Source organism: Sitophilus oryzae, unplaced genomic scaffold (genome assembly GCF_002938485.1).
Source record: "Sitophilus oryzae breed Bouriz unplaced genomic scaffold, Soryzae_2.0 scaffold_169_pilon_pilon, whole genome shotgun sequence".
Classification (NCBI taxonomy): domain Eukaryota; kingdom Metazoa; phylum Arthropoda; class Insecta; order Coleoptera; family Curculionidae; genus Sitophilus; species Sitophilus oryzae.
This window is the reverse complement of record NW_022146390.1, coordinates 1163409-1184115: the sequence shown is the minus strand read 5'-3', so window position 1 is coordinate 1184115 and position 20707 is coordinate 1163409. Positions and strand designations below refer to the sequence as shown.

The 20707-nt window shown below is 34.5% G+C and overlaps 5 protein-coding genes across 11 annotated transcripts in view; 2 read left to right on the top strand and 3 right to left on the bottom strand.

The window, feature by feature from the left end:
- Window positions 1–8646, top strand: part of LOC115881172 (A-kinase anchor protein 9-like) — a 35542-nt gene extending 26896 nt beyond the window's left edge. For all 5 annotated transcript variants that reach the window (XM_030898560.1, XM_030898558.1, XM_030898557.1 and 2 more), the window contains 7 exons: window positions 502–618; window positions 683–3619; window positions 3964–4245; window positions 4302–4486; window positions 4543–4747; window positions 7459–7619; window positions 8118–8646. In XM_030898560.1, coding sequence (XP_030754420.1) covers window positions 502–618; window positions 683–3619; window positions 3964–4245; window positions 4302–4486; window positions 4543–4747; window positions 7459–7619; window positions 8118–8244 — 4014 coding nt within the window. In that variant the 3' untranslated portion in view covers window positions 8245–8646. The remainder of the gene's footprint in view (window positions 1–501; window positions 619–682; window positions 3620–3963; window positions 4246–4301; window positions 4487–4542; window positions 4748–7458; window positions 7620–8117) is intronic.
- A 283-nt stretch (window positions 8647–8929) lies between these two features.
- LOC115881165 (probable methylthioribulose-1-phosphate dehydratase) lies at window positions 8930–10482 on the top strand. 2 transcript variants are annotated; one of them, XM_030898544.1, is made up of 5 exons: window positions 8930–9049; window positions 9510–9654; window positions 9712–9816; window positions 9871–10220; window positions 10275–10481. In XM_030898544.1, the coding sequence occupies exons 2-5, from the start codon at window positions 9552–9554 to the stop codon at window positions 10431–10433; spliced, it is 717 nt and encodes a 238-aa protein (XP_030754404.1). In that variant the 5' UTR covers window positions 8930–9049; window positions 9510–9551; the 3' UTR covers window positions 10434–10481. The 2 variants fall into 2 exon arrangements, with proteins under 2 accessions (XP_030754404.1, XP_030754405.1); XM_030898545.1 differs by lacking the exon at window positions 8930–9049 and having other exon boundaries at window positions 9267–9654; window positions 10275–10482.
- A 2854-nt stretch (window positions 10483–13336) lies between these two features.
- On the bottom strand, window positions 13337–16061 carry LOC115881106 (ubiquitin carboxyl-terminal hydrolase 30 homolog). Of its 2 annotated transcripts, none has more exons than XM_030898484.1 (9): window positions 15851–16061; window positions 15453–15731; window positions 15222–15396; window positions 14999–15169; window positions 14832–14937; window positions 14556–14774; window positions 14346–14498; window positions 14103–14293; window positions 13337–13761 (listed from the first exon to the last, which is right to left on the bottom strand). In XM_030898484.1, the coding sequence occupies exons 2-9, from the start codon at window positions 15709–15711 to the stop codon at window positions 13650–13652; spliced, it is 1386 nt and encodes a 461-aa protein (XP_030754344.1). In that variant the 5' UTR covers window positions 15712–15731; window positions 15851–16061; the 3' UTR covers window positions 13337–13649. The 2 variants fall into 2 exon arrangements, with proteins under 2 accessions (XP_030754344.1, XP_030754345.1); XM_030898485.1 differs by having other exon boundaries at window positions 15453–15747; window positions 15851–16053.
- An 83-nt stretch (window positions 16062–16144) lies between these two features.
- LOC115881105 (protein penguin) lies at window positions 16145–18551 on the bottom strand. Its single transcript, XM_030898483.1, has 5 exons — window positions 17865–18551; window positions 17092–17808; window positions 16705–16936; window positions 16413–16630; window positions 16145–16351 (listed from the first exon to the last, which is right to left on the bottom strand). Exons 1-5 carry the CDS (start codon window positions 18435–18437, stop codon window positions 16184–16186), a joined length of 1908 nt encoding a protein of 635 aa, XP_030754343.1. The 5' UTR covers window positions 18438–18551; the 3' UTR covers window positions 16145–16183.
- Window positions 18552–18723: 172 nt separating this feature from the next.
- LOC115881107 (apyrase) lies at window positions 18724–20551 on the bottom strand. The gene is made up of 4 exons (XM_030898486.1): window positions 19784–20551; window positions 19587–19734; window positions 19178–19411; window positions 18724–19113 (listed from the first exon to the last, which is right to left on the bottom strand). Exons 1-4 carry the CDS (start codon window positions 20386–20388, stop codon window positions 18913–18915), a joined length of 1188 nt encoding a protein of 395 aa, XP_030754346.1. The 5' UTR covers window positions 20389–20551; the 3' UTR covers window positions 18724–18912.
- Window positions 20552–20707: the final 156 nt, after the last annotated feature.

Genomic DNA, 20707 nt, shown 5'->3' with positions numbered 1-20707 from the left:
GTTGGGTATTTTATTTCTTCACATTTAGAAACAGTGGCTGCTGAAAACGGGAACATCTTGGACACAAATTGCAGAAAATGTTTCCAAACATTTCCTCTCATTTTTTGATTCCGCATCGAAACATTTCATGAAACGGCTAGTGCCACCACATTGAAAACACATGTAATAAAGCCATATAAAGTATATAGGTTTCGAAAATGTTTCCATTTTGTGCCAAGAAACAGACACAATTATTAGAAACATTTCCTAAAATGTGTCCAAAAAAATACTACTTGGGTTATTGCCTCAACGTGAACCAAAAGCATCAAATTATTGAGTAACATAATTACTCAATAATTAGTGAAAGTGTGGCCTATAAGCAATTCTGCAATCTTCTTTTAATCTTAGTTTTATTGTCTTTTATTGTTCCGCATATAGTTTACTCACTGAATCATAGCTTGTGTCAGCATTTCCTTTATTTATTTCAACTGTTTACCCTCCAGTAATTTACTTCTTTTTCAGCTATTTGAACTCGAAGTAAACTTGGACAAGAAAACCAGAGAATTGGAATTGTTACATTCAACAGACGTCAATAATAGCTGCAGCACTCCATCTGAAGACATGTCAGTGAGAGATTTAGTAAGTTTTTTAAAATATATCTCTGTTTTTTTTTTTCATTCTAAATAATTTGATTGTCTTTTAGGTGAGACCTCAGACTCCAAACTCCATCGCTATGGACGAATGCGAAGTACCCCTTCAGCAACTGGCTAGGCTGAAAGAAAAATTATTGAAGCACACCCGCGCCGAAGAAGCCGCTATGAAACGCATCAAAGACCTCGATATGCAAGTGATCCATCTTAAAAATGAAACGGAGGAAGCTCAGAATGAGAAGGAGTACATGAAGCGACAGATTCAAGAACAGCTGGTCCTGATTAGTGACTTACAAATCAGACTGGACCACCAGAGAATCAAGGCAGAACATATAGAGAAACAAACCAATACATCGTTGGAGTCGAAAATCTACGATCTGCAAAACGAAATCCTAACCCTACAGGAGAAACTAAGTATGAAAGATAAAGCACTTAATTATCAAGAACAATTAGTTAAAGAAGCTCAGGAGCGGATTAGGGATTTAGAAACCGACATCGCTTCTGCCAAAGACGATGACATGATTGTAGAAATGCAGAAGGAGCTGGAAACCCTCAGGCAGGAAAACCATCAAATGAAAGAAAGACTGTCCACCGAAAATCATATTTTACCTAATCTAGTTGAAAATATCATAGCCGACAAAAACGCCGATATAGAAATGTTGCGCAACAAGCTAAAGGACACCGAGAAGTGTTTAAATAGTTTCACCTCGCTCAATGTGGACAAAAACGACTTAAAAATATTGGAAAACCTCAAAAACTCGGGCGGGTCCATTGAGAACCTAATCTCTATTTTAGATTTGAGTCAACCGATCGATCAGATAAGACGTATGGAGAATAGCAAACAAGACAGCTTGAGCGGACTGCATCAGTTTTCGTTTAAAAAAAGTGCAAACGATACCGAACTCATAGAGCCTGAAATTTCATCCATTGAGAGAATTGGGCCGTCAAACTTGAACTATACTGTATCCGCACCTTTGGGTAAACCGAATTCTACAGAACTAGGTCACAAAAAAGTTCATTTTGAAGACCACGACGATTTCCAGGAGGAAATAAACCGATTAACACAGACCATAGAAATGAAAGATAAAACGATAAGAGAATATGTAGCGAAAATTAAGATGTTTGATGAGTTTGAAGAGAAAATCCAGAAATTACAGGAACAATTAGACGAGACTGAACAAGCCTTGAATAGTGCGACGAAAACTTTCGAAAAGGAACAGAACGATGCCGAAGAAAGAGAACGAATGTTGGGGGTGGAATTGGCTGAGAAAAAGTTAAAACTATCTGAATTAGAAAAAGAAGTTCAAACCCTGAAAGAAGACTCTGTTAGGAAAGACGAGATGTCCCTAGTACTGGCCAGAGACAAAAAATCCCTTGAACAGAAGCTTATGAGTTTGAAGAAAGATAACTTTGATAACATCACCAAAGTAATAGGCGAAAAGAATGACATAATTGAGCAAATGCAGAGTGAGAAAGATGCGTTACTTGAAGACATAGGGAAGACCCAAAGTGATTTGAAAATAAATAAAGTGCAGGTTGACAACTTATCTGGTTTAATAGTGGAGCTAAATCAAGCTAAATCCGAGATAGAGACAAACTTGTCTAAAATAAGTAAAGAAAACGGCAAGTTACGAAAGGAACTTGGCAATAAAAGTGCCTCATTAGAAAATGCTCTTATTGAAGCGAAAAATTGGAGAGAAGCTAACGATAGCAGCGAAAAGGAACTAAAGAAATTAAGAGACAATTTAAAAGCTCACGAGGATACTATCAAGGATCTGGAACAGAGTATAAAGAAAAAAGACGCTTTAGTATTAGATAAAGACTGCGACATAGAGATACTGAACGAGGACATGAAATACTACCAAACACAGTTAACCGAGCTCGAAAATAAAATCAAGACTTTGGAGAATCCAATGAAGAAGGCCCAACTAGACCAAGAGCTGGCAAAAGTTTCCGAACTGACCAAGGAAGTAGCTCGTTTGCAGGATCTAGTAAAAGAAAAGGAAAGAGTCATCACTCAGATGGCGGAGGATCACAGTCAGGTCCATTCGAATTTGAAAGCTATCGATAATAAAATTAAAGAAACGGGTAATATATTCGATTTGTCGGGCAGGTTGAAGAGAGAACAGAAGAAGAACGCTGAACTGTTGGAAGAGATTCACGCTCTGAAGGCGAAGTTGTTGAATTATGAGGTTCAGGATTCTACGCCAGTTGACGACATTACGGGACAGTTAAAGAAAGAATTAGAGTGTGCTGCTCAGATCGATTCTAACATCATCAGTGCGGTTAGTGATCAGAGCTTATCCTCGATTTCCGAGGGTCACGACGTAGAAGCCTTCAAGAAATCTTTAACCAGACAAAAATCCCATAATAAACAGCTTCTGAGAGACAACGACAAATTGGAAAGAGAAAAAGTAGGGTTAGAGAAACTTTGTTACAATTTACAGCAAAGGTTGAACGAAGTTCAAATTCTCCTGGAAAAAGAAAGAATGGTAACGAAAGAGACACAATTAGAAGACGCAAAATTAATGGAACAATTAAGAATCAAACTAGACGCTACCTTAGACACCAAAGAAGAATTGGAAAAAGTTCTCGCTGAAGAAAAACATTGTAGACGGGCTCTGGAAATTCAGATCGAAGAACTGAAGAAAATCGAAAGTCCTAGTTCTGAATCTACCAAATACAAACCGCCACCTACCACGGATTTCTTTGAACTAAATCGTCTACAAAGAGAACTTGATGCGGTTAAGGAGGAAAAATTACAATTGGTCACGCAGATTAAATCTTTGAGACAGGAGAATGATCAGTTGGGCAACGATGTTAAATATACCAAAGAAATGTTAAAGCTTCTGGAGGAAAGGAACAGGGCTCAAGAGGAAAAGTTTAGAGTTCTAAGTGAGAAGGAAAAAGCTTTAACTGACGAGGTGATAAGGAAAAATTTCGAGCTGGAAGTTAAAGGAAGAGAAGTTGAAGAAAAGAAAATTAAAATGGTAAGTAATGAAATGTTATGTATATTTTTTCATCTTTAGTTTCCTAAAAAGAGGTCTCTATAGGCTTGGTGCATTCTCCGCCGGTGCTGCCACTATTGGAGAATACCGTAGTCTACTTAAACAAATACGGGTATAAATAGCAAGTAGACGAAAAATTTGTTATATATTCTAAAAGTGTTAGGAAGTATAATTTGTGAAAATTCTAAAAAAAAATAAAAATAAAAATATTTTGATATCTTCAGAAGGTCTAACTTATATCATTCATTTATTCAAACATCAATTTATTCAAACTAATAAAACTTTAAAAAATTAGAATTTTCAAGTTTTCAAAAGTAAATTTTTAGGATGAACTGGAACAAGAGAAAGTTCTACTCAAAAAACAAAAGTCCGATCTTTTAAGAGCTCTAAAATCTCAAACTTCTCTGATTCCATCCCTGGATACTGGTATTCCTGATGCCTTGGAAAGTGCAATAAGGGAATTAAAAGAGAAGAATGAGGAAAATAAAAGAAGATTGGAGTACATTGAGAAGATAGAAAACGAAAAGAAGTACCTAGAGAATCAACTGAGGAACGAGACAATAAATAATGGAAAAAATAATATGCCTTTCTCTGATTTAGTTGCTAGGGTAATTACCTTGGTATATTTGCTTAAATAGATATCTAAAAATATTATATTTTTTAGTGTGATTATTTGTTTTCTAAAGCACTGAAACTAGAAAGTGTAAGGAAGGCGTTGATATGGCAGAAGCGGTATTTGGTTGACTATTTGCAAAGTCACCAAAGGCATTGTCTTGTAGCGGTGTTGCCGAACCAACCGCACGAAAATTATTGCATGAGACATCGGCATACGCCTTTAGAGCATTTTAGGTAAACAAATTCTGTTCTTTATTATTATTTAAATGATATTTTAATATTTTTTCTAGGTCGGCTGTCATTGCGGTTATATCCATACACAGAATGAAGCTTTTGGTTAAGAGATGGCATAGCGGAATAAGAAAATCCGAGAGAATAAATAGTAGATATTATGAACGTTCTAGACAGAGGTGTCCCTCGGAAACTACGGGACCCACCGCTGCTTACTTTCATGTGGGACAGCCGGTTTCAAATAACAACTTCACCTACAAGCCGGTAAGTTTAATATATCTAGTGTTTGGTCATTATGGAAGCAAACTCCTTGTTCCTTCAGTCAAAGTCATGTTAAAAATAAAAAAAAGATGTACCAAGTGTCGTCGTCGTTGTACCCTTATCCGACTTAGGTTAAAAAAACACTGTTCTGTTCCATGTATTGGTCGTCTAACACGTCTTCTTCCTGAAGATTGATAAGTCCAGTATGAAGCCTGAACTACCAAAAAGTTCAAGAAAACTCAGGACAATGGAGATGACATTCTTATGAAAAACGTCTTAACTTTTGTGGTAGTCCAGGCTTCACATTGGACTACCACAAAAGTTAAATTCACTGTGTTCAAAATTCACTGTGGCGTTTTCTTTCCTACCGAAATGGTATATATTTTTTAGGTTGACTTATCCGTTGATACGATGGTCCGACTGATTGGTCATAGCGTTTTCGCGCCACTTTTCATCCGTAAATTTTTTACTCCAGCCCGTCAACGGAGAAAGACCGTACGATAACGGACGTTTTGACACTTTTTTGACAAATGTAATTTAACCTTAATAAAAATATAATAGTACCACAGCTAGCAACGTCGGGACAACGAGAATTTTAAGAAATTATATAAAAAAATGATATAAAAAAAATATTGCTATGTTCTTCTGTGCACTCCTAATCAAAGTGCGGGCCGTCTGGCTGCCGGTAGACTACTGCGGTTCACTACTGCGCATCACATCTGTACAGGGTGGGTATCTCATTTTCGTGTGTTTTATGGGATTTCTCGTTTATGAGCAGAGATACAATGATGCGATTTTCACACTACTTTCCTACTTGTTTATGAACCTAAATATGCTACACATAGGTGTGTCCTAGCCGGCTTAGTTCTTGAAATACAGAGCGAATTTGTGATGTGTAGTAGTGAACATATTATGTTGAATACAGATATGATGCGCAATATCAGATATGATAAGCATTAGATATGTGAACGTCTACCGGCGTTACAACAAACGTTACAACGTCTACCGGCAGCCAGACGGTTCCATCCAGCTTGCTTAAAATTCTCTCTCGAAAACTAGTGATGGGATAACTCGAGCAAAAATTCGCTCTTGTACTCGATTATTGAAATAACCGACATCGCTCGATTGTGAACGAGCGGTGCAAGTGACGAGTACCAAGCGACGAACGCAAGCGATCCTAGAATGAAATAAATTGAAGTCCGATTTTAATGTGACATACTCGATAAAAAGCCGAGCGAATTTTCTACATACATTGCAGGTAGCAAATCTATACGATGCTGTATATACCGGGTATTACTTTTTTATTTTTTTTTAGGTAAAAAATGAGATTTGGTATGTTAGTATATGACATAAATTAGGATTGATTGACGTATTCAATTGTTTTTTGTCACTTCCTGTTTCACCGGAAATGACTACAATTTTTGATTTTTAAATGGCACCCTCGGTATTTTTTTTTACTTTATTCGATAGAAAATGACATTCTAAATAGAATGACGTATCATATGTCAACTTTTGACATATTCGCTTAAAAACAAATTGTATTTTAAGTTTCAAACTAGGCTGCCATGGCTGTGTTAAAAACACTAATTTTTAATCAAGGAGCCTTGGAAAAATAGATTTGATCGTCTAATGTTTTTAGTGTCTTGCCCTGGTCGGTTAAAAGATGCCCAAATTGTATTTTTGATCATATCTCATTTTTTTTCAAATGGAACGAGGGTGGCTCATTAGCATATTTCGAAAAAGAATTTTTTTACAAATAATTTGATACCACACACTTGGTAATTCGAGTCAAATTGTCGTTATGAAGCATGTTACAATTTCAACTAAACCATATGCGAAAATGTCAAAAGTTGGCATGTGATATGTCATTCTATTCAGAGTATCATTTTCTACTGAATAAAGTAAAAAAATACCGAGGGTGCGATTTAAAAATCAAAAGTTGTAGTCCTTTCCGGTGAAACCGGAAATGACCGAAAACAATTGAATATGTCAATCAATCCTAATTTATGTCATATACTAACATACCAAATCTCGTTGTTTTATCTGAAAAAATAAAAAAGTTATAGGGGTGAGCCACTTTTGAGACGCACCCAGTATAATTATATATATACCCAGTATAGATATATATCCGTTGCGTATCTGAGGGACAAAATTTTACAACGTACATCGACAATGCTTCGAAATAAACTAAATCAAGCAATCAAGCGAATCGCTCGCCGCTTACTACTTGCCGTTCATTACCGAAAGAATATGTGCCCTGCGCACGCAGCTTACTGCTTGGCGCTTGGCATTAATGAGTACTTACAACATGCGACGGACAAAAAACCGTAATTTTAAATACCAGCGATATTTCGTTCGAGTGATCACTCGATTATTGCAATCGCTTGATACTCGAGTACTCGGTTATTGAAATTAATCGGTTTTTCCCATCACTATCGAAAACGTTGCTAGCTCTTAGACTATATAAGTAAAACAGCGAAATCGTTATGGAAAAAAATATAAAATGACACCAATAGTCGTATATCCGATGAACGGAGGCATGAAAATGCAATAAATTTAAAAACTGCGTAATTTTCTAACAAATTGAAGTCTTTAAATTCAACCAATAAAATTAATATCGTATCATCGTAACGTCTGGCAACGGATACATGAAAATCAAGCTTAAGCCATCAATAGTGTAGTATTTTTAGTAATAATAAGTATCTTTTTTGCAGACCACAAGGTCAAATAATCCATTTGCTCAAGAAATGGTCGCCACTGACAATTCTAGGCCAGTATCACCTTCGAGTGTACACTCTACAAATAGAGACATACCATGGTCAGGAAACACGCCGCCGTCAAAAGAAAACGTGTTACCCAGAAACTTCTTTGTGGGGTAAGCAGAGCATATGATGTATATAGAGCCGTATGATCGAAAAAAACGGCGTCCAGTTGGCGGTGAAATGACAATCTATGACATTTCAGCATATTCGCGACATTTCTTTTTTATCTGACATTTCTGACACATTCACATAAAAATTTACATATAAAGTGACAGCGATCTTCAGTTCATAGCCATCGCCGATGCCGTTTTTTTTGTCTGGAGTAAAGCCCCGTTCTCAGAACAGCGGCACGTCAAAAGAACCAATGAGATTTGTACAAAATTCAAACAGCTGTCAATTTTAAATTTAGTACAGCTCCCATTGGTCGTTTGAAGTGTCAATCAGTGTAGCTGGCGACACAGTTTGACATTTCAAACAACCAATGGAAGCTATAGTAAATTTAAAATTGACAGCTGTTTGAATTTTGTATAAATCTCATTGGTTCTTTTGACGTGTCGCTGTTCTGGGAACGGGGCTTAATACTGTATGAAATTTATTGTTTATTGTTCCAGGTCAAGTAGTTTAGCACAAAATAACGTTCCCCTGAGGGCTCCACAACTTATGGTACAGTACCAAGAAAGATTTGAACAAATCCAGGAAAAATTGGGAGTGCCATTCTCGCAACAAAGTGGGTTTTAGAATATAGAACAATTTAAAGGTATTAGAAAGCTGTGAAAAATTCAAAATGACAATTATTAATAAGACTTTTACTGTAACTAGTCATTTGTCCAAAGGAATGTACTGAATTTCTTATAAGTTTGTATTATTTTAAGGATCTACATTGTTGTTTAGTTTTATCCATTGTTTTGAATATATTGCTGTAAGTTTTTTTTCTCTCAAACAAGGTGCCTTATAGAGCCATCCATAAATTGTACAAAATTAGATCTTATATATATGATAGTTGACTTTCTATATGATAGAATTTTAGTTATTTTACCTCAGTTTTCCTTATAATATTGATAAGAATATTTTTTAAGTTTTTAATTATAATTTAGTTTAGGTAAATTTCTAGATTATAGAGAATGGACGTTTTTTTTTGTATATTCTTTTTAATTAGATAATAAAATCGTTTTGCATATTCAATGTTATTCACCATAAATACCTGAGGTCTATCCCACGAGAGAAGAGATGATTTCGACAGACAATATTGAAAAATTGACAGAAAGAACAAAATTGAAATTACTCTTGAAATGACTAATGTCATTGTCACTTGTCATATAAAAAATAAAAAGTGGCAATTATGTATAATTTAAGACAAGTGTGTGTTTCGTGGTGTTTCATAACAACGTTTGTTAACGACAATGACCTTCATACTCAACAAGGGTTTAAATAGTTTAAATGTACCTATTCTCTGGTTTAAATCGACTGTTATGGAATTTGCATCAAAAAATACTCCAGTTTGAGATTTGGGACAGATAAATATAGGTACAAAACATTGCATGAGGTAGGTTGGCCGGTATATTTATATTTACATACCTCTTTATTTACTTTACAAGACTTCATTTGAAAAATAATATAATATTATTTGGTTAATATTATACACTGGCAAAGATAACGTGTTTTTTCGATCATCCAATATCTCCTATCCTACCACATAAAACAGAATTTTACCTATATATTCCTTTATAAATCTATTTTTTGAGGTTAGGTCTGGTTAGGTCATAGTAAATAAGCGAATAAATAAGTTTATTTTATCTCTGATTTTATTCTATCTCCTCAAAATATACTAAGTATGTTCTGTCTCCTTATTCTGTGATAATACTATTTATAAAAGATTTTGTTAGTATTTCAAGTGATTTTGCACTCGACATTGTTTGCACTTGAAGCCAGACACATTTGATAAGATACTTATAAGAACTTCTTCAATAAATATCCTTTTCCTGTTTGTTACATTTGGCCACTAGCAGAGAGACCAATAGATAACTGAATCCACATTATTCACAAAGATGAGTCTACAAGAAACACCAAAGAGTGATCCTGAACATCCAAAATATTTAATACCCGAACTGTGCAAACAGTTTTACGATTTAGGATGGGTAACTGGCACTGGTGAGCTATTCATTATATTATAACTGTTAACATTATGATATATGTTTTAAATTTCAGGGGGTGGTATTAGCATAAAGGATGGCGAAAAAATATATATTGCACCTTCAGGAGTGCAAAAAGAAAGAATTAAACCCGATGATCTGTTTGTTCAAAATATTAAAGGTAAAAAAAATCTTACAGATGGAACGTTAATTTTTAAACACTGTCATTTTATAGGTGAGGACTTAGAGCTTCCACCTCCTCATAAAAAATTAAAGAAAAGCCAGTGCACACCACTCTTTATGTGTGCCTACACTATGAGAAATGCCGGTGCAGTAATTCATACTCATTCAAAGTTTGCCTTGATGGTAACTCTACTTTTTCCCGGCAAGGAATTCAAATGCACTCACTTAGAAATGATCAAGGGCATAAAAAATCAAAAACTAGGTAGAAATTTCAGGTACGATGAAGAACTGGTGGTACCTATAATTGAAAACACGCCCTTCGAGGAAGATTTAACAGACAGATTGGAGCAGGCTATTAAAGATTATCCCCATACTTGTGCAGTATTGGTTAGGAGACATGGGGTAACTTAATATTTGTTAAATTAATTTAAGAATGATTAACCATTATTTATTTAGGTTTATGTGTGGGGAGATACATGGCAACAAGCAAAATGTATGTCTGAATGTTATGATTATCTTTTCGATGTTGTTTTGCAACTGAAACAGAATGGAATTGATCCTAGTTTGACTCCAGAAGAATTTGAACTTAAACACCAAAAGAATGGAAAAGTTTAGAACCTATATACATATATTTTAAGCTATAATAAAATGTTTGTCAGTTTGATAGAGATTTTATTTATTGAGATTTAAGACTTTTTGTGAGTATTTATGGTCCAGTAAATAAGACCCAAGTCTATAGGCTTAATTTGTCGACCAGACTTTTTAAGTGGATTGTGCACTTTTTAGGGAGTAGTTTTAGGGGGAAAATTGTAACGCCGTGCTCGGAAAGCTCGGCAAGAATAGTCCCAAATGGCCAAAAAATCCGTTTTTCGCAAATATGTGCCAAAATATGCAATTTACAAAAATTTTCTTGGGATAAAAAATGAAGCTTATCATTATCTACAAAAAACTTCTCCTAGGAGATGCAAGACCTTGTCGTTGGTGGGGAAGCTCATGGTCAGGTGCTGGGGGGAATCCCCCTAGCACCTGGCTTGGTCTAAGAAGCATATCTCACTTATCGTCTTGTCCTTGGCTGTAGTGTCGTGGCCAAGGAATTGCACCAAGACAGATAACGATAGCCCCGTCTGGCATACCAGGCACCCTCTACTGACTGTGGTCATGTCACGCGGGTAGAGGATGTGGGGGTGTCTTGGCTTAACCGTCCGGACCAAGAGGAGACAACCTAGCCAAAAACCTAAATCCTACGATGGCGGGACCAGGTCAAAGGGATGCGTGGCTAGATAGAGGACTAGCCTTTACTGGCCTCAACCTTGGGGCACCAGGGGGCACCCCATTGTATTTACCCCTTACTTCTACTTGCGGGGCTCTGTAGAAGTGGACCGACTATCCCTAGCGACTCGTGGGAACACTATCAGACAATCATAATAACACCACCGGTGAAGCTGTGGGGAAACCCCCTAGTAACACTGGAAACATTATGAATGAAAGTTCCAAGGGACCAATCCCAAAGGGAACTATATACAGGAGAGGCGGCCGACACTTGCGCGAAGCCAGCCTCCACAAGTGGTACACAAACTATCACCTCCTTTAGTAAGGGTCGGGAGTCCACCTCTAGACCCAACAAGCGACACAAGCTACCGTTTTAGTTTGGTTTGATAGAAACATGATGCATGGGATATCCCAGATAAACCTGCACCATGCAAAAGGGTCTTCCGCCACAATCACAAGACTCTGTGAAAAACCAACATGTAATGGTACTAGCCCAGGAACCCTGGGTGTATCGGACAAATTAAAGGGTTCTCTGGAAAAAAATTCCAGTGTAATATATGATAACAGGCAGGAATTTCCCCGAACCTGTATTCTTATATAAGAAACAACATTAACTAATTTACAACCCGGGATCTTGGTTCAACTTAATATCGAGGATTGTAGCAAAAATATCGTGATTGCCTATGCATAATTTCCGGGTGATGGGCAGACACCGCCTCCGGAAGTAGAGGAACTCGCGCGATTCTGCAGCCAACAGCGACTACCTCTGCTATTGGGATGTGACTCCAATACGCACAATGAGGTATGGGGAAGCACTAATACAAACACTAGAGGTGAGTGTTTACTATAATTCCTCTTATTTCCTCTCTCCCACGTTTGTGACAAAAACGGGGCCGGAAGTATGAGATTTAACAATCGGGATTGCTAGTGTAACTAGTTATGTGAAAGATTGGAGGGTCTCAACGGAACCTTCCCTATCAGATTACAGAATCATCAAATTCAAATTAGGAGGAATCATACTCCAAACGGAAACTCGAAGGGGTATCCAAGAAGAACCGACTGGGAACTATACCACACCAATCTCGTAGACAACCTGCGCCAAATAGATGCAGGTAGGAACCACCTCTGTGTCCTGTATCTAGAATGGTACGCAAGGGAAGTTAGTGGTGCAATATTGGATGCATATGAATCTAGTTGTCCCACAAGTAAGTGCATACAAAAAAGTAACAACAAGCCCTGATGGAACAAGAAGCTGGCCAATCTTAGATCGGAGGTCCGACGACTCTTCATCAGAGCAAACACAGCGGCGAATGGCAGCTCTACACATAGAAATTAACTGAGTATAATAAGGAGATTAGAAGGGCAAAACGGTCTGACTTCAGTCCCGGGAAAACGCTTAAAAATGGCTCTAAAGGGTGAAAGAACAGGGTTTCCGCCAAAATTGACCAAAATATGGCATGTAGATGATTTTCATGATCAAATGGAAAATTGGGTTTTTACTAAAAAATGATCCTTACACTTTTTTCGTAAAGTTGTTCGTCAAAAGAAACCAATTCGACTATTATTCGTAATTATGCAATTTTCTTTTTTTACGACACTTTCCGGAAATACAAAAAAAGCGGAAAAAGCCACTCACGAATAGTTGTTTTTTTATTAAAATTTGATTAAACAAATGCTTGCAACTTTGTGAGTTGCTTATAGTCATTCTAAGAACAACTGTTAAAAAAAATCTTGACAAATAAGTTATTATTAGTGAAAATATGAATAATTTTTTGAAAATCTGAAGATTTTTGGCCTAAGGAATATCTGCCCTGTTTTTTTATTATCATAAAATATGACAAAATTCAAACAAGTTCCAAAATTTGATAATTGTTGATTCTACTAATTTAAACGAACTTTGAATCATCAAAAAATATGAAATTTTAGCCCAGTTATTAAACAATTTGCTTATGAAATCTATCTTCGGAGCGATATGACTTGGTGAGAATATTGAGGGATCTTCGAGGCGGAATATCTCGAAAACTGCTAATTCTACCTAAAAAATGATGATGATAAGGTCATTTTTGTATGTAATTACCTAAGTTTCATTTTTTTATTCAAAGAAAATTTTTGTAAATTGCATATTTTGGCAGATATTTGCGAAAAACCAAACCAAACCAAAGACGAACGAGCACGGTTTTTCCTTAAAACTACTCAAAAAACTGCAAAAAATAAATTAAGTTGGGTAGAAATTAAATGATTTCTTTTAATAGGGAATAAAATTTTTATTTAACAAAACATTTTTTTTTGTAATGTTCTTGCACAATTCTAACAACGTTATGCACATTTAAGATTCAAGTGTATACTACATTCATATATAATTTGATTTATGCATTTTTAAATTTTATTAACACATTTATGTCATTTCATACAATCACATTTAATAAAGAACGATACGTCTAGCAATGTATAAGAGAAACAAAAGTTTAAGTAAAAAAATGCATTTAAATGCTTTAAAAATATTCAACAATAAATATTCTATATAAAAGAGAATTCTCGTTTTAAGTATAAAGTTTCTTAAATTTAAAAAGCGCTCATCGACGAAGATTTTTCGTAAAATAATAAATAAGCTGTGCTTTGTAGTACCTCATCAATTGAAACTTCTTTAATTTCAATATCTGAGGTATAAAACCATCTAAAACAAGAAAATCTTATATTTTTACTATATCATAAGACCAAAAAAATTTGTCATAGTAGTCTTTGAAATGACGAACGATGACGACTTCTGTCCAACTCCAGTATTTCATTTATTAAAAAAAAAGTTGACTGGTGAGCCAATTATTTATTTTTACTTTCTGAAAATAAAACTGTATCTAAAAACATCTAGATTACCTATTTTTTGATAATTTCTTTATACAAATTCTTAATGCATATGTAAGGGTCAGTTCAACAGAACTCATCATTGATCACACCATTTCAAAGGCCATTATGACGCCGTTTTTTAGATCATATGGTATTTATGCACAAAATTCTTACCTATTGTTGAAATGGCCCCTTCTATATGTTATGAAGTGTCCAGAATAGGCATCGCCAGTGTGAACAACCACGGCGGCCAACTGATACACATTTCTAAATTCGTTTGACATTTCACTGAGCGAATTACCCGCCCAGCATAGGGGGGTGTTGCTTGACAGTGGACTACCGCCCTCACTCGTACTGGTATAGGTCTGAAAAATGATGTTATTATATAAAACTCTTTGATTTAATTCATTTATTTACCAAGCCTGGTAATTTTCTTTGGTAATGTACTTGAATAAACGTATAAGCTGACATGGAAAGTCTCATAGGAAACTGGACATAGTCCTGACGCTTTGATATTCCACTAGGAGACCAAATATTTCGAGATATATGTATGCAAAGACATACTGGTAACTGAAATAAGATAAATAAACATTCATGCATTATAAATAAATAAAAAAACACTAATACCTTGCCAAAGTTCAGAATTTTAATTTGTCTAGACAAAATAGGTGATACCGCTGGATCTCTATCCTTATTACACCCTTCACAATGAACATCCTGTACCACTTCTGGGGTGACAAAGTTAGTGAGCAACTGGTGTAACTTGTGACGTCCCCAACCCAAGTCCCCAGCTCCACTCGGGAGCGCTAATGACAAACTTTCAAATTTGTCGTAACGCACGGCTGACTAAAATTATATTTACTTTTACTACAAACTATAATACCCTTGTTTAGTTACACTTACCTTAAAACCACATTCGGTACATCTAAGCTGACTAGTAAGGGTACCTGTAAATGGATGAGTTGCAGGTTGAGGAGGTGGGCCTGACATTTGCAAGGCCCTACATGACCTGCAATAGTTATAAGGAATTTAGTTACACTTTTAAAGCTCAAAGTAAATAGATACTTTACCTAGATATCCACCTATTCCTTCTAATACCGCTTCCCCTAAAATTAAGTCCTCCTGTGGACCTACAAAGTTCATTTAAAGACATCACACTTCCCATTGAGCTAAATTCAGATTGGTTATCGTCCTCTACTTCCATTTCAATTTCATTCATTCCAAGAGCATCAGAAAGACATCTGAAGTAGTAAGAATTAAGTACAAACAACTGAAAATAAATTTAATACCTACCCTGCTTTTCGAGTCATTTTTTGAGTTTCCTCATCTAAAGTTGTTAATATAACATTTAATAATTCATGTGCATCTTGTTCTCCTGCTGGTATAACCCAGCCTAATCGTTTAAGTGCATTTATTACAGCTGCAGGAGCAAAACTATCTTGAACTGATTTATTTGTACCATTTACAACTACAAAGAGAAACTTACACTAAATGTCTCCTAGCATTATCTAGATAAATTGTTACCTGATAATACTGTAGCTAACGTTCCTCGCAAACTAGTTTCTTTAGCGACACCGTCCTTTTCTAACCACTCGACAAAGTGTGGACAAGCAGCTAAAGCATGTAATATGGCATTTAAAAAGCATGTTCTACCTAAATTAACTAATCCAGCTAAGCGACCTCTGCGATTGCCCGACCCGGTCGACGGGCCCCAAAACACAAAGGCTCCAACTACAGCGGCTGCTGTTAAACCAGCAGCAACCAATATTCTATCAGATTCCATAGATTTTTAGTCTTTAATATCTACAGTGCAAATTAACTTAATCTTAATTCAGTATGCCATCAGAATATATAATGTGATTATAAATTTAATTCAAATTCACAAATATATTAACTTTTTATATATTATTATAACATTTTACCTGTAATGTGAGATCCTAATAAATCAAATACATTTTTGTATTCCACTGCAAATTGATAGCAGAAAGATGGTATAATTTAAACCAGTTTAAAAGTATGGAATATTATACATTTAATTAGATATTTTAAAATACCAATAATACCATTATTTATTTTATATATTTGAAATTGACATTTTTTCTTTGTAAAACAGCTGATTGATTGATAAAAACTACGGTGGCGACATCTAGCGGATATATAATGAATAAATACGTTAATATAACTTGAATAGAACCGAGACATTAGACAACCAAACATACACTTAATATTTTATTTTATTGAAATATTAAAATATATTACAATTTCTTTAATAATATTGCTGCACCTGGTGTAGTTTGCGATTTTAAAAGTTTCATATGAGGTTTTAATTTACGTTTCAACAACTTCTGTATACTTTCTTCATTGTTTTCAAACACAGCTACTAAAAGAAAACATCCTCTGTTTATCTTAAGCCAGTGGCTGATCTAAAATATAAAAAATCTCTGATTAATACCCAGGATAATGTCGAGACACCCCTATTCTTACCACTTCATCTGTCAAATTATCTATTAAAATTTTTCCAAAAGTCGGGCCTTTATCGACAGGTAAAGTTTTAAAAAATTGAGTCATTTTCTTTAGAGTCATGTGAAGTCCAGCATGTTCAATTCCTAAAATGGCTTTGTCACCTTCACTAATACTCCAACTTACGTCAGATATAACTTTTACAATGCTTGATAAAGCCTCTTCAAGTACAGACCCAGTTCCTTAAAAAACAAAACAAAATATGAATAAACTAATTATCATAAAACAATTATTAATAAAGATCATTTTGACTCACCAGCTTTTATTATAGCTAACATTTCAATAGCTAATGAACCATTTGAGAGCCAAAATTGTGTATCTTCTATAACTAAATTTGATAATGTTGAAATGGAATAATTCAAAATTTCTTGCCTTCTAGATTCAGGCGATTTTTTCGAACCTGATTGTTCTCTTCCATCAGTTACCTCTTTTATAAATTTTGGATGAAAAATTGTTGGATCTCCAGGTGCTACTAACCATAATAAAACCTATAAATAAAATAATTTACAGCAGACGAAAACAAAAGTTGTTTATAATTCAAAAAAGGTTATGAAATAATAAGCATAATCACCCACAAAATAAATGTTTATATTGTCTATTAAATTCGACTTATTTCTTATTTTTGCTTTTTTAATAGAATTACCTTTCTGCCCCACTCATTGACAGCCAAATCCTTTGCATTTTTCAAAATCTCTGTGATAATAGCTTTATGAAGTAGTACAGTATCATCTACCGAGTCTAATAACACTATAATTGTATTGTGACCAAATTCATGTTTACACAACTCAATCAGATGTTCCTTTAAAGACTTTATAATAACCTTTTTATCTTTATTTGAACCATGCCAAATGCACTGCATTGCCGCCCTACTACCATCTCTACTATTACTTATAACTACAATATGACTTGTCAATTCTGAAATCAACTCAGCTCTATCTTCTGGTGAGCACTCTTCTAAATATTGACACAAGACTGATTGAACTAAGCCAGAGTCCAATAAGGATTTATTAAGAACTTTCTTAATGTTCGATTTGCATGCTCCTAAAGTGGCTGCTTTCATACTGTCATTTTCACTGTAAACATCTCTTAAATGTTTAACTTTGGGGTCTTTAGAGTTTTTGTACAAATCTCCATAAAACTCCTGAATAAGAAATTGTTTTTGTGCATTGGTCGCCCAGGTTGAAAAAGCATATTCGACTATGGGAGCGCTAAGACTGTGAGTTGCTAATTTAACAGCTGAACCTTTTAATTGATCAATCACTGACGATCTAATATCACTTTGCCCATATTTTAATAAACGCTTAATGCAATGTATGCCATACTTTGATTGTAGCATACTGACTGTTACAGGTATGAGTTCCTACAAGAAAAAATATTAAAAATGTACTTGATAATCATGATAAAATCAGTAAATACCTGAGAGATTTGATGAACAAGAACTTTACTAGCATACTTTAGCAACCACTGTACAATTCTGGCTGTATCATGAGCCAATACAAATTTTGCATAGTGAGTTTTTAGCAAACCATGCAACTGGTTTATTACTTTGTTCCTTTCCTCTTGCTTTAATGTTTTTAATCTAAGTTTTTCTCCCATCTTTTTTGCTTGTTGTATTCTATCAAAGTTATCCTTTGTCCTAGCCTGAATCCGTTTCAACCTTAGTTCTTTTCTCTCCTTTTTAAACTTATTCCAGTCTTCAATTTTTTCATTAACCCCCTTATTCTTATTGGAATTATTTGAATCGTTGGAAACATTTTTTGCTGGCAATTTCTTAGGTTTCACAGTTTTTAGATTTGTTGGTGTGCCTTTTACAACTTTAGTAAATTTGGATTCTGGCAATTTTTCAGTCTGATCATTTGATTTGTTTTTGGAAAGTTTCTTTGCTTTTGGGGATTCGTTAGATCGTTTTTGTTTGGCTTTTGGACCTTGGGATACCTTAATTTTTTTCGAAGGACTCTCTACAATTTCCGTTGATGCTTTCTTTTTCATTGTAACAATATTAACAGAGGCTACTTATTAAGAAAAATCAAGAAAAACTTAACAAGAAAAACAGAGCAGAAAACAGGACAAAAACGCGTGTCGATATTTGAGGTTAATTTTTTCCTTCGGAAATACCTATTTAACTGGTTGCCTATGTAGAGAATAAAAATGAAACTGATTCCGTGATTCCCTGGGCTGACGGTCTTTTTAACTGCAAAATAATTTTCCATTAAGTAAAATGTAGATAGTTTGCTAGGTAAATTGCTAGAGAATTATTATTAATTATAAAGAAGTAAACACTTAACATTTTCTTTATTAGAAATGATGAACATAAATTGAAAAAATATATATATAATGTTTATTGATGAAGTATATAATAGATGGATTTGAAAAACATTATAGAATAAATTCACCCTACAGTTTTATACTGTGACATTATCTTAGTTTACACAATAGACAAATTGAAAGCTAATTAATCTGAATATTATATAAACTCAATACCCTCATATTTTAGGTCTGATATAAAAGAATCTTCAAGTACAATTTCTCCTTTTATAGTAAACGCTGTAATGTATGTAGCTGTTTTCCCTTCAAGTTCTTCAGTTTTCAATGCAACAATTACATGGTCATTTGAGCTGGGCACAAATTTAAAGCTAGAAAATCCTCTAATGTTCTTTGTGCTAAGCTAAAGTAAATAGGTATACATAAATTATAAAGTATGTATTGTTAATAGATTTATTTTTATATACCTCCACTACACTAACATCATACATGTTAGTATCAGCTGACAAAAGGACATTACATCCTCTTCTTTCATCTAAAGATTCATTATACTGTTCTTTACTACACCTTCGAGGTAAAAAGAACCATTTTCTATGTACGTCTGACCACACACCACTTTCATGTATCATATAACCAGGCCAGTATATTCCTATTGCTTCTCTTAATCTGTTATATTCTTTGACCCAATTTACATGGCTGACCTTGAAGAAATAAATATCTTTCAACAAAAAGCATACATTAATATATCTAATCTTATTATAATTTAATATGTAAATATGATAAAATGGTTTTTTAATCTCCAAAAGTCTAGTATTAAATTTACTCCACTTTTATTTATTTAAGATACCTATTGCAAATATATTTTTATTTAGGTACCTGTCCCTTTGGAGTAACAGTTTTGACATACTGAGGATCGTTACTTTGAAAATCTCCACTTGCTGTTGTCCACTCTTTTCCCATTGAACCAACATATAAAATTTCATTTTTTACAGTAGCCCATTCTGACTTAAAGCCCTTTGAGGAACTAAAAATTAATATATCTTAGTTTAGACATGGTAATTCTTTCAACTCACCTTCCATCTCCATCAAGTAATATTACCCATGGAACCATTTTTTCATGTCTAACTATTTCATAAATAAGTCCAGTTCTATCATCAAACGTTAACAATCTCCCATCGAAAACAACCAACTCTGATAGTTCCATACCTCTGTCTTTTAATGAAAAACTGCTGCTCAGCTGTTTGGGTTCTGATCTATCCCATGAGACCATCACAGTATGTGTCGTTGGATTGTAGTTGAGATCACCCATTTTCAAATACGAATACCATGTTGCTTTCTCTTTAGTATGTTTGGAACTTGTATCTAAATCGGCTATTATACCTATCCGAAATGTATGTAGAGCATCTGTCTTTATAGGCCTTGTTAAAGGATAAGTATAATTATAACCGGTACCTAAATACGCACTTCTCAAACCGCTTGAGCCTCTTTTCGGGTACATATACAGAATAATTAAGATGCAGAGCCCGACAAAGCCCACAATACTGATAAACTGAGTCTGACCTCTAATGGTTTTATTCACGATGCGGTACGCTGGCTGAGAACGTAGCGCCTTTCTCCAATCTCTGGATGGGACAGTTTCATCTTCATTAAGCAAATTTAATCTAATATTATTTTCCATTGGATCAAACTAAATTCTATCTTTCCATATCACAATATGTTTCTATGACTTAGTAGGCAGCTTTAAGTAAAACATTATAACATTACGATTTGACTAGTGGCATTAATAAGGATTTTTTTTTCGATACGTGGATATTTTTATTTAAATTAAAGTGAGGTTAATGAAACTTCAATATCAGCTGATATTGTAATTTAAAGTCATTTTTTTACAGGGATCTTTTTAGTATATTTGGTGCTGTAATTTCACTACTGTAACATAGATGGCAAATAATATTTTTATATTTTATTTGAATTTTTTTAAAATAAATATAAATTTATAT